At 37.1% G+C, this 12,537-nt stretch overlaps 1 protein-coding gene across 1 annotated transcript; it reads right to left on the reverse strand.

Moving 5' to 3' along the window:
• Window positions 1-1,231: 1,231 nt before the first annotated feature.
• On the reverse strand, window positions 1,232-12,321 carry LOC115419287 (urocanate hydratase-like). Its single transcript, XM_030133968.1, is given in 20 exon segments — window positions 1,232-1,406; window positions 1,510-1,609; window positions 2,383-2,464; window positions 4,033-4,132; window positions 4,226-4,324; window positions 4,421-4,492; window positions 4,495-4,615; window positions 5,226-5,298; window positions 5,390-5,487; window positions 5,576-5,755; window positions 5,863-5,925; window positions 6,490-6,578; window positions 7,018-7,161; window positions 8,141-8,207; window positions 8,344-8,405; window positions 8,497-8,625; window positions 9,058-9,117; window positions 9,720-9,813; window positions 10,895-11,025; window positions 12,196-12,321. Coding segments are annotated over 20 exon segments (2,031 nt in total). The 3' UTR covers window positions 1,232-1,265.
• Window positions 12,322-12,537: the final 216 nt, after the last annotated feature.

The following is a 12,537-nucleotide window of genomic DNA, read 5'->3' on the forward strand; positions in this document are numbered from 1 at the left end:
TCCCAAACTACAGTTCTGATTGACTTCAAACTTGGTATACAGCTTCTGTATGATGATGTCAACACAAGGTATTGAAATTATTTTGATTCGGATCTGATTCTGGATTTGGTGCGACTTTAAAAAATTTTCCCATTATAACAGATAGGAAGTGGATTGATCCAATAAATCAGTAAGTATCAATGATATCAAGTTGGAATTTGAATTTTTTACAGATCTGATTGGAATATGACCAAAACATGGACTATTTCTGTAATATAATAAATACATCTGGATACATTTCCCAAAGCTTTTAATTTGGCCGGTAAGCTACAGGGCCATTGGTCCTATTTTTATTTATAGTTTACAGTCGACAGGCTTTAACCAGGTTCTGAATAGTTCCTCCTCCAGTCACTTCTGCTGAAACTTGCATTTTCCCATTTTTCCAACATTAGCTAATATTCCCTCCACTCTTTCGCCACAGCATGAGCACGATCACAGCATGTTGCATTCCAAGCATCCACTGTTGTGAGTTTGTGTATTGGACATAAACAAAAGCTAATTAAAGGGTTCTGCCTGTCAATATTCATACTATACTTCTGATCAAAATTTTTAAATGTTTATAAAATCGAAATAAATCGTGAATAACAATGCTTTTTTTTCCATCAAATGTATTTAATTTTTTAATGCCTCTGGACATTGAAATTAATGCTTTTTAATGCCATTTAAGGCCTTAATTTTCACTAAGTCTATTTAATGACTTTTAATGGTTTTTAATGACCCGCAGAAACCCTGTTTTAGATATACTTCTTGGAATTTTTTTTTTGCCACTTATGGGTAAGGAACCAAATATGGTAACTTCATTAACCTTGATTTTCTACATAATAAGAAAAAAAGTGAAACATTTTACACAAGTAATAAAGTCTTGTTATGTCCTCCAATAACACACTAAGGTTTAAATTTTGAATTTCTGTGCATTTCTATGAGTGCCCTATAAAGAAATAAAGGTGCGTGTTCCTTCTATTAACTTCAGCAGATATTCTGATACCATTACTGGACCGTTTTGTTGTAAATAACTGACATACACGTGTCTAATTTACTCAGGTTTGTAGTTTTATTTTCAGCACAATAATAACAATAATAGCAGCAAGAATACTTTGTGTTCTGTGTGTCTGTGGCTTCAGTGACATTCATTTGTTTTTTAGTGACAAAATGAGATATCTGTGTTGTTGATTTCCAGTGTGTGTGTGTTAAACAGGCGGTTCTGGTCTCAGATACACCAGTGCTGGTCAGCCCTGCAGAGCCCGGTCCAGGATATGCTCGTCCTGTACAGGGAAGGGCATGGTGACTCTCAGCTGTCTGTGCTCCTCCATAGTGCACTGCATGGTTTCATATGCATTCGAGTTCCCTGACCAGCAACGCCGAGCCACCTGACACACAGAAACACATTTATTAGACCACCTCAGCCATAGTCCACAGTCTGAGCTGATCGTAAATGAGTGTGGAGGGAATCAGGCGGCTTTTCTGTCTCACCCCGTTGGAGACATCCCAGTTGAGCATCAGACTGGCTCGTTTCGCAGCTTCCTCTGTGCCATCTAATACTAAACCAAATCCTCCATTCATTACTTCACCCCTGTTCATTGGAATACGGCAACAAATACATGGATTTAAGTGATACAGTAGTAGAAAAAAGTTTTCAGACACCCTTAAAATTTTACACTATCTCAAATATTATTATGAAATATTTGCGGAAAAGTCTTGTTTTTGTTGCAAACGGTGTGGCTGCATCAAACAGACACCAATAAATACATATTGTTATTTTTTGTTTGTAGTTAACAGGAAACAAATAACAATAGAAGGCTGCAGAAGGGAGTATGTGGGTTTGGAGAATGGTACAATATTTGGTGGAGTTCAATGACTTCTTAATGCAATACAGTCGCGGAAAAAATTATTAGACCATCAAAAGTCATCAAAAACAGTGGTTATGCAATCAACTACTAACTCCTGTGTGTATCATGTGACTAAAACAGACAGAAATGAAAACACGGAATGCCTAAAAGCACTGTTTTTGGTAGTACAATGCCATAGCTATTGATGGAAGAACTGAAGTGACTTTGGTTGTTATCAAGAAAATATGGAAAATGGCCAGATATCAGCTCTGAAATTAAACTCTTATGAGCTATTTTTGTTTTTATCATTATATTTGTTCAAACAAATGCACCTTTAGTTGTACCAGGCATTAAAATGAACAAGAAATTAAAGAAAACAAGAGTGGTCTAATAATTTGTTCCGTGACTATATTACAAATGCATGAGGTATCCATGCACCACCTTAAGTAGTCATTTCATTTGGATATGATGAATCATGACATATATTTTACTGTAGTGATCAACCAGCTCCTCTTACCATCCAACGCCCCCTCCATTGTGCAGGGATACCCATGTGGCACCCCTGAACGCATCACCGACAAAGTTTTGGACTGCCATGTCTGTAAAGGGAAATACATTCTTGTCTGATAAAACAGCTGAATGTGTTTTTTTTTTTTTTTTTCTTGTGAAGACGTCTGATCACAGAGAGGCACTTAAATATTTAACTCTGAGACTTTGCATGTTAACCAGTGGGCTAATAGGTTGAAATTCTTACTGTACTTGAATTATACGTTTTCTAGAGCAGGACACTTGGTGGTATTCAGTAGATGTATGCAGAGAAATAATCAGATATATAGAAAAATTACAGACCTATTTTCACATAAGGAATAAAAACTGTGTAGAAACCAATGAGAAGTATGATTTATACAAAGGACGTAGATCCTCATAGAACAGAAAAGCCTTCCACATGATTGCACAATGAAATAGTGGCAAAATTTTGTACAGTGCACTACAAATACTAAATACTAAATATAAATATAATACAATGAACAAAACAGCAGCAAGAAGCATAATAAAAAGTTAAAAGTGCACAAAAAGCTGTCTACATCCACACTTAATGAGTAAGACTATCAGACTCTCTGTGGGACACTTTTCTCTTGTGTTTTCTGTTCCAATTACAAGGATAAAAATGATAGATTCCTTTGTAAAATATCTTCCTTTTCTGTTGGTTTCTTTTTACTAGATGACCTTGAAAAACTTTAGTTATGCTTGTGGATGGAAGCCCATTTTTGCCAAGTTTGGGATGTGAGTGTTTTGTTTGGAACTGGGCCACGAAGGAATTTGTGATCCGTAATGAAATGGAATGTTGAGCTTTGATCACTGCAGCTATGTTTCTGATGATCTTCTAAACCCATCATTGTCAGACAACTCGTGTAAAGGATAAATAAATAATTAATCAATGGTCTTTTTGTCTGTCTTAATAGTCCTACTGATTCATAGAGCTGTAGATGTACACTGTTTGTCGAGGGTTTGATTCATGTTGAGCAGGAGTAGGCAGCCTGTGGCTCCGGGGCCAAATGTGGCTCTTTAGTATCTCTCTATGGCTCCTCTGGTCAAAAAACATAAGGAACATTTTGAAATGAACTGAGTGAGTCATTACTTTTTAACATTATTATAGGCCTAAATCTATTCTAACTTTGTCCATCTGCAAAAATGTGCAGGCTTTACATGGAATAAAATATTTTTTTGGCAACATAAAAACCAAAATGCATTATTTTCTTGCCAAATTCAATACAAGATGCTCAATTTGCAGTTGTTTGTAGTTTGTAAGTAAGCCACTATACATGAAAGTTGTGCTTTTTTCCATTACACAATGTAAATATGTTTTGGAAATAGTGTCCATCATTAAAAAACTGTACAAATATTGAATGTTTTCTTTCTTGTAGTTGTGTAATTTCATAAATGCACCAGGCGTTGCATTATTGTAATGGAAATACAAAGTTAAATAGCAAACTAATCACAAATAGGCTAAAGCAGAGCAGCCACCTCATGGTAAAATGTAGATGGGTTTAAATATTTTTTTCATAGCTCCAGTTAGACATCTTTTTTTTTTTTTAAGACAAAAATGGCTCTTTAGGTTGTAAAGGCTGCCGACCCCTGATGTATAGACATAATGAGCTGCACATACCTGCACAGAAGGCAGACCCATCATACACATTAGATGTCTCTCTGAAAGGACTGTCTGTGCCGCTGACATCATGATGATCTCTGCTAATAACAACTGGAGCCTGAGAAACATCAAAGCAATCATGAAAACCAAACATGACACAGACAGCAGAAAATATGAGTCAGTTTTCAGAGTAAACATTTAATGGTCTCACTGAAACTCTCCCATCTGTGATAGCCTGGTTTATGGCCAAAGCAATGCTGACTCTTCCTTTCTGGTCAGAGTAGAGGATTCTGGCCTGAGAACCAACAACCTAAACAAAGATAAGGCAGAGAAGACAAATCTGATTGAATATGTGCATTAGAGATGAAAGTGAAGGCAGGAATGGGCTGTTTAAAAAGACATGAACCATTTTGTGTTTTCCAGCCTCTCTGATCCAGCGAATGTTGTCATGGTATTGCTGCCTGATGCGATCGGTCATCGGTCATTGGCGCTGATTTCCTCCAGGACTTCAGCAGCGATGTTGTCTGTTACAGCGAGGTCTTGTGGGTCTCCAGATGTGCACACCCAGCGAAAGGGTCCAAAACCCAAAGAGAAAATGTCCCTGGAGGAGAGGTAGTACAGATAATTCACAATGAAAAATCAATCAGTATCTATCTATCTATCTATCTATCTATCTATCTATCTATCTATCTATCTATCTATCTATCTATCTATCTATCTATCTATCTATCTATCTATCTATCTATCTATCTATCTATCTATCTATCTATCTATCTATCTATCTATCTATCTATCTATCTATCTATCGCTCTCTCTCTCTCTCTCTCTCTCTCTCTCTCTCTCTCTCTCGCTCTCTCTTTCAACAGCCTGGATGCTTGAAGACAGATGTTATTATAATAATAAATCTAATCTTTTTTCATAAAGCACTTTTCCAACAAAGTAAAAAGTGCTTTATAAAGTAAAGTACAAAATGATAAAAAATACACAAAGGATGTAAGTAGAATATTATAAAAATCAAATAAATAACACTATAAAACTATGATAACAATAAATATCAATAAGTACCTCAGATAAAATTAGGGTTTGCTCTCTGATAAAAGTACGTTTTAAGAAGAGACCTAACAGTCAACACTGATTCCGATGTGATTTTCTCATTCAGGTCGTTTCAGGGTCTATATGTGTTAAATCATTAGGAAACCTTCATGTCTCACCCCATAATGTGCTGGACATAAGAAGGGTAACGAAACTCTGTTGCTCCTCCACCAACCTTTTCTACATCTGCTCCTAAAAAAAACAAATCCAAACCCTCTTTACTGGTCTGATATGCACTGAAAAACACTGGTGATATATTGTGTTTCAGTGTTAAAGTATTTACCAGCTCTCTGAGCCTCCAGGAGAAAAGCGTTTCCATAGTCCCAGAAGAACATACCAGCATCAGACAGCTTGTTGATGGCTTCAATTTGTCTCTTGAGGCTGTGACAGCATCAAAATGAGATTCTTTACTCTAATCTTTCCATATGTTGCAGAGAAAACAAAACATCTAAACACTGATTAATGTGACCTCTGTTGGACCATGGTTTTGAAACGGTTGGGATCAGTGGCCATAAGCTGATTTGCCTGACGGAAGCTGAGCTGGACTGGGAAGTATCCTCCATTGAAGGGGTTGTGAAGGGAGGTCTGGTCTGAGCCCAGATCCACCAGGAGCTCCCCCGTCCTGTCATACTCCAACAGCAGCCGCTCCCTGAAAACACAGACAAAAACATAGAAAAAGAGAAGCTCTGCCTGTCTTTTTCTGTGTATCTAAAGACTTTTGTTGTGTACAAGTGGAACTTTTCATCTTTTACTCACCACAAGTCTACAATGTTGCCATGGTAACCTAAACTGAGAGGAGTCTTGGAGTTTTTGGCCTCTCTGAGGTAAAAGATAAAGAAGATAACATTTAACATTTAACATTTATATTACGTAATTGTACATTGTGTTTTTTTTACTTGAGTATAACTAATCTTCCAAATGGAAATACTTAACTTTACTGTATTTATTTTACTAATGTATGATGTAGAATATTCTACAGAAACATTTAACCTCATTCAGTAATTTTATAAGAGATCAATTATTAGTCAGTGCAGAATGTTTTTGAGTTTAATGTTTTTTTGCACAAGAACTGTTACCTTATTATTCCACGAAATGTGAGATTGCTAAATATATAAATAAGTTTTATACTTTATTTGTAAGCTTATCTGTATTGCACTGACAATTTCTTGTACATTTTTGTGACATCACGTATACTACTGGTTTGTTCAACCCTCAAACTGAGATTTCTGGTGAACACAAAGAAAACCTCTTCTTTTGAGAAAGTGAAAGTGTCAAACTCTGCACTGATATCAACCACTGTAAAATCTAACTTTATGTGACCAAACATATTACTCTTTTTTAAGTTGTGTGGAACTCAAAAACAGGCCTTTTGTTCTCTGTTACCTGATGCGTTTAATGCAGTGCTCCATATCGCTGGTCACCTCCATCAGCCAACCCTGCTCATGACGTTTTTTAAGTGGAGCCTCATCCACCTACATGGAAAACAAATTCACACATTCATGTGATGCTGATATACGGCACTTCATCTGTTCTGGCTCAGCTGTGAAAATTAACCCTCAATTACCCAAACAGCCACTACTAAAATCATCTACTGATCCAAAATGTTTAATACATTCTGAACCAATAATCCTATCAATACGTTGAAATAACTGAGGTAAAATTCAGTTTGTCATGTTTTCATGATTATCAGATATGACCCATTTTATGAACATCTGCATGATCATTGAATTAAATATAGGAAAATACCTAATTTTCACTGAAAAAGCACAAATTAAAGAGGATAATATTACAATAAATGGTGATAAATCACATAAGAAAGTTTACATATAGTGAAAAATTAATTTGGGAACTGACACAAAACTAGCATGGGTCTGTATGGGTTACTGAGAAATTGCTGTCAAATCTATTGACCTCTGCGATCACTCCAACACAGCCCGCAATGACGGCAGCTTTAGCCTGAGCTCCACTCATGCCTCCCAGGCCGGAGGTCACAAACACACGGCCCGCCAAGTCCCCAGAGCCCAGGTAGCGGCGGCCGGCATTCAGCACAGTCAGCTACACAGAAAAACACAACAATCAGGTACAGATACACAGGTTATTACCAACAACATGCTGACACAATTCACTTCATCATCTGCAGCAGGGGTTTCAAAGGGTCCGCAGGTCAAAGCCAGCCCTCTGAAGGGTTCAGTCAGGCCCATGGGATGAATATGAAAAGTCCAAAAATTACACAGAAGACAGTGACAGTCAAGAGTGTCACTGAGTCTTGACAAGCTGTTTTGATCATGAAGTCAGGTGATGCATTTTTCAGTTTCACATGCCTGTTAGTAAATGTTTTGTGCCTTTGTAGATCCATTGTGATCTGTAAGTTGTAATACACTTGAGTAAAAGTTAAGTTGAGGCATAATATCGTTAAAACATATGTGTGTGTGTATATATATATATATATATATATATATATATATATATATATATATATGTATATATATATATATATATATATACACATAAATGTGTGTGTGTGTGTGTGCGTGTGTGTGTGTGTTTAATGTAAACATTTTCATACTGTAACTTTACTTTGTTTGCACTAAAACAAAAAGAACAATTCTTGCCATTATTTACATGTTGTCATTCTATTATTTTACTGCTTGAGATTTGCTGTATGTGGCCCCTGAACTAAAATGATTTTGACACAATTGACTGTTAGTGACAGTTTAATTTTTGGATTTTGTAGATTCATCCCAAGGGCTGGAATGAAGCCTTCAACAGGCTGTTTTTGGCCCACAGGCCACGTGTTTGACAACCCTGGTCTAAAGCATCCAGAAAAAAGTAGCAAAGAAGAAACCAGAGTACAGCTCCATAAAGGATAACCAAGTCAAATCACCTTTTGATGAGTTCTGAGTATAACAGTAATTTGATCACTTTAATAAAATTTATGAAAAGTAAACTGTGAAGAGATAAACCTGTTCAGTATTTACCAGAAAAAGAGACAATAGAGATAGGGGAGTAATTTCTTTCTTAAGGTTTGACAAACCATAGTGCCATGGACAATCCCTTGAGGCCCAATATAGCAATAGCTGCCTGCCGTCATCTGACCATACCTAAAAATAAAGCAAAAAAAAAAAAACAAAAAAAAACCAGACATCACATCACCAAACTCCTAATGATGTGACTCCTTTGCAAAGTGATGATACATGTATGAAAAAATAACAACAAATAGATTACAGTTAAACTTACATTGTTACACCCAGAGCAAACATCCTTTCATACTGCTCTCTGGAAGAATAATTGGGAATAACCTGAATGAAGCAGATGAGGAAAAAGACCATTTAGGATTTAAGGTGAGTGTAAATGTGGTCTAAAAGTCTCTGTGTTGAAGTGTGCTGTTACCATGCCGTTAGTGATGATGGCGCGGGGTGATGAAGACAGGCTGGGGAACAGTCCTGCAGGATGACCACTGTACATGACCAGGGTCTGCTCCTCCGTCATCTCACTCAGATAATGCATCACCAGGCGGAACTGCACTCACACAAACACACGCAACATTTTAACATCAGACTTTTAAGATGGTTTACATCATAACCAAGTTATAATCAAGTGTAAATTAATAAGGAGGGCTTATTTGGTGTAAGCATTTTGTGAGAATAAAACGGAAGAAAAGCTAAAAAAAAATAAATAAATAAACTAAAAAGTCAAACAGTAAAACAAAAGACCATAAAAAGACACTAAAAATCTATGAAGTGCTTCCCAAGTGGAAAAATGTGAAAAATGTGGCCATAAAGCAATACAAACAAATAAAAACACTGACATTGACAGATCATAAAAACAATGTGACATAAAACATTTGCATAGTTGAGACAAAGTGAATTATTGATATACTTTTTAAATGTACCGGAAGTGGATTCAGTCCATTCATCAATAAATAGTTTAGAAAAACTGAAGCTGACTTACCTGAGCCCAGTTACTGAACACCTGGCCGTTGCCTCCATAGGTGACCAGCTCCTGGGGAAACTAAAGGACAAAACACAGAATGAAGCCCTCATCATCAGAAGAATCTATATAGATGTTGAACAGAGTTTTGCTGAGATTTAGAGGGATCTGTGTCGTTGAATGGAATATAAAATCAAGAATTATGCCCTCATTAATGTATAATCACCTGAAATAAGAAATGCTGTGTTTTTGTTACTTTTATATCTAGAAAGAGCAGGTCCTCTTCCACAATACACCCAAATGAACCACCATGGCTCTACACCATAACCGAATCTCAAATCTAAGCATAAAATATTTGTGGGTTTCAAAAGGTGTGACTGCATCAGACAGACACAAACAAATGCAAATGAGTTTGGTTTATTGTTAACAAGGAAAAATAACAAAACTAAATTCTTAGTTCTGTAGATTCTGTGTTTCATTATCTGACTGAAACATCCAGTTTTGACCTTGATGGAACAGAGCACGTGCAGAAGGGAACATATGGGTTTGGAGAATGGAACAACACTTGATAGACTTCAGTGAGTTAAGAGTGATTCTTGTTTTTAATATTTCACAATGTATGGGATGTACAAATGTTTTTCCACCAGTGTATACCTTTAGTAAAGACTGCAGCAGAAACTCACCTGAGCGATCGCCGGGTCCAGGTTGTTCATGATCATCAGCATTATAGCGGCGGCCTGTCGTGTGCGACATGGATACTGATCGATGGGATAAGCTCTGAGGACACAGAAGGACACGCATGTCAGGGTCAATGTGAAAGAAAAACAGTGACTCATGACCTTATGGAAATGCAAAAGAAGAGCCTGACTGACATATCAACAGAACAATAATGACAGCAGATGTTATGATATTTTTATGTATTTTACTGGTTGATTTGATTTGCTTGGTTTTCATTGTTATTCATTTGCAAGAGGTCACAGGTGTGTAAGTCGAGGCCAAATATACAAGACAAAAATAAAAATTCTGGAGGCCACAAAAATGTAACAGTCTGCACAATGTCCTCCAGATAAATAATTTAATATAGTCTCTTGAAGGTTGCCTCATAAAGGCATTAAATCATTTATGTGAAGCAGACTTTTGTTATTTTTGTGCAAAGTTAGAGAATTTCGGCCTTGGTATATATCTACCATGTCTTAACCTTATAACAAAATGAAATAAAGTTAAAGCACTGCTGAATGCTAAGGAAATATATAATATTATTTGTTATTTTTTTGACAGATAGTGATTTTTACACACACACACACACACACACACACACACACACACGCACGCACGCACGCACACACACACACACACACACACACACACACACACACACACACACAAAATCAGGTTATTTTTGCTGGATTTGTATTATGTGCATTCCCAAATGGCTGGTTTCAGGTCATCTCTGTAGACCCAAAATGGTTCATTTATAATAAAATGTTGTTGCACATGTTGCACATAAAAAAATTGCAACTCCATTGATTTGAATAATGCACTTGGCCATATTACAATTTCCAGGATACACTGGTGTTCATAAAGTCAGAATTATTTTGTTTCCAGACACATTCCTCTTTTTATTCCTATGTATTCCCATCAGTAATTATCTTTGTCCAGGTTCAGTGATCACATATTCAGTCAAAGTTACACTCTATCTATGGAGAATAAATCATATTGCCACAATTATTTTATGAGAAGATACAAAAATATTTTATTCCAAAATCATGGCCAACAATGTATATTGATAAGATTTTCATTAACCCCCGCCCCCATATTGAAATATACAAGTGTCTGTATGACCTGTCCGGTTCCTCACCTCATGCGTAACGTGGGGCAGAAGCGGTACATGTAAATGTGACCGTACTGCCGCAGCTCCTGAGCAAATTCAGGTGCAAGTGCTGCATGGAGGGATGGGGGGAAGTATCGCAAGGCATTTCTCAGAGCCAACTAAAGGAAAAACACAATCAGTTTAGAGGACACAGTGTAAATAAAAGTATCAGTACTGGCAGACAGACTTGAGTAGAGAACACAGAAACCAGCAGAGCACTGGTGTAATGATTGACTGAAGCCTTTGGTTTGAGTTTGGGCAATCAGTGAAGGACCTTAGAAAATAATCAATTTTTTTCAGGGTAGCACCTAAAAAGCCAACAGTGATGATGCAATAAAACAAAGTACACAGCTTTGAGTCAGTCATGCTTCCCAGTCTGACAGTTTTACAGCAAAGACCGTGACATGACAGTGAGATGTAGCCTTGTTTGGATAATTAAATATCCACAGCCCAATTTTCAGTGCTTGTCATCCCCTCAGACATATAACATAGTTATTTAATCAGAGAATATATATTGTAGAGCATAAGCACAACGTGAGGTAATAATGGTAATGATTTCTGTGCTTTGTAGGAATGCTACAAATCATGTACAAAGGATCCAGAAAGGCATGCCCCACTGAAAAGTCTACATCAGGGGTGTAAACTCATTTAAGTTCAGGGGCCACATACAGCCCAGTGTGATCTCAAGGGGGCCGGACCAGTAAAATAATAACATCAAAACTTATAAATAACTTGAAAATATTCTCTTTATTTTCTTCCTAAAAAAAAAAAAAAAAAAAAAAGATTAAGAAAATGTTTCTATTTATGAACTGTCCTTTCACAAAAAATGTGAATAATCTGAAATATCTTCAGAAAATTAATGCAATTTTAACATTATACCTCAACTTATCATTTACACACACACACACACACACACACACTTAAAGATCCCAGTGGATCCACAAAGGCAAAAAGACATTTAGTTACAGGCAGAATATTGTTCAAATTTGGGAGCTTACTTATGTGACCACCTTGAGATCAAATTGGGCTAAAATGAGTTTAAATCCCTTGACTGTTATCATTTTCTGTGCAATTTTTACACTTTGCAAATTCATCCCACAGGCCGGACTGAAACCTTTGGCAGGCCAGCTTTGGCCCCTGGGCCATATGTTTGATACCCCTGGTCTACAGAGAATGAGGAAACTGTAAATAAAATACATTAAGTCATGAGGCGTGATCGTTGTGGAGCACCTGTATCACTGCTTTACAAATCAGCATCTCACAGAACTGGTTTTACATCATATACTCACACGTTCGTCCTCTGCTGTGAGGTTGGGGGTCCGAATGGGTGCGTGGGGCACACTGGGGTCTTGTCCCCTATTAGGAGGTAAAGGGTCCAGTGGTAAACCACTGCATATCTCCTTCAGAGTCGACATCCTGTTGAATGAATTCTGTCAGACACTTGAACAAACACCCAAACGGACACTACACTGGGTTGAACTGACTCAACTCCACCAAAACGCAGACTGTCTGCTTGTTAAAACCTGAGGGCGATCACTCTTTACCTCTCTGTCTCATTGGCCTTTTGGTTGTCTTTGCCCTTTACAATCCACCAATCGCATGACAGAGACAGAAAGTAGTGTTTGGTAATT

The sequence above is a fragment of the Sphaeramia orbicularis genome, chromosome 5, assembly GCF_902148855.1.
Source record: "Sphaeramia orbicularis chromosome 5, fSphaOr1.1, whole genome shotgun sequence".
In the NCBI taxonomy this organism is placed as follows: Eukaryota; Metazoa; Chordata; class Actinopteri; order Kurtiformes; family Apogonidae; genus Sphaeramia; species Sphaeramia orbicularis.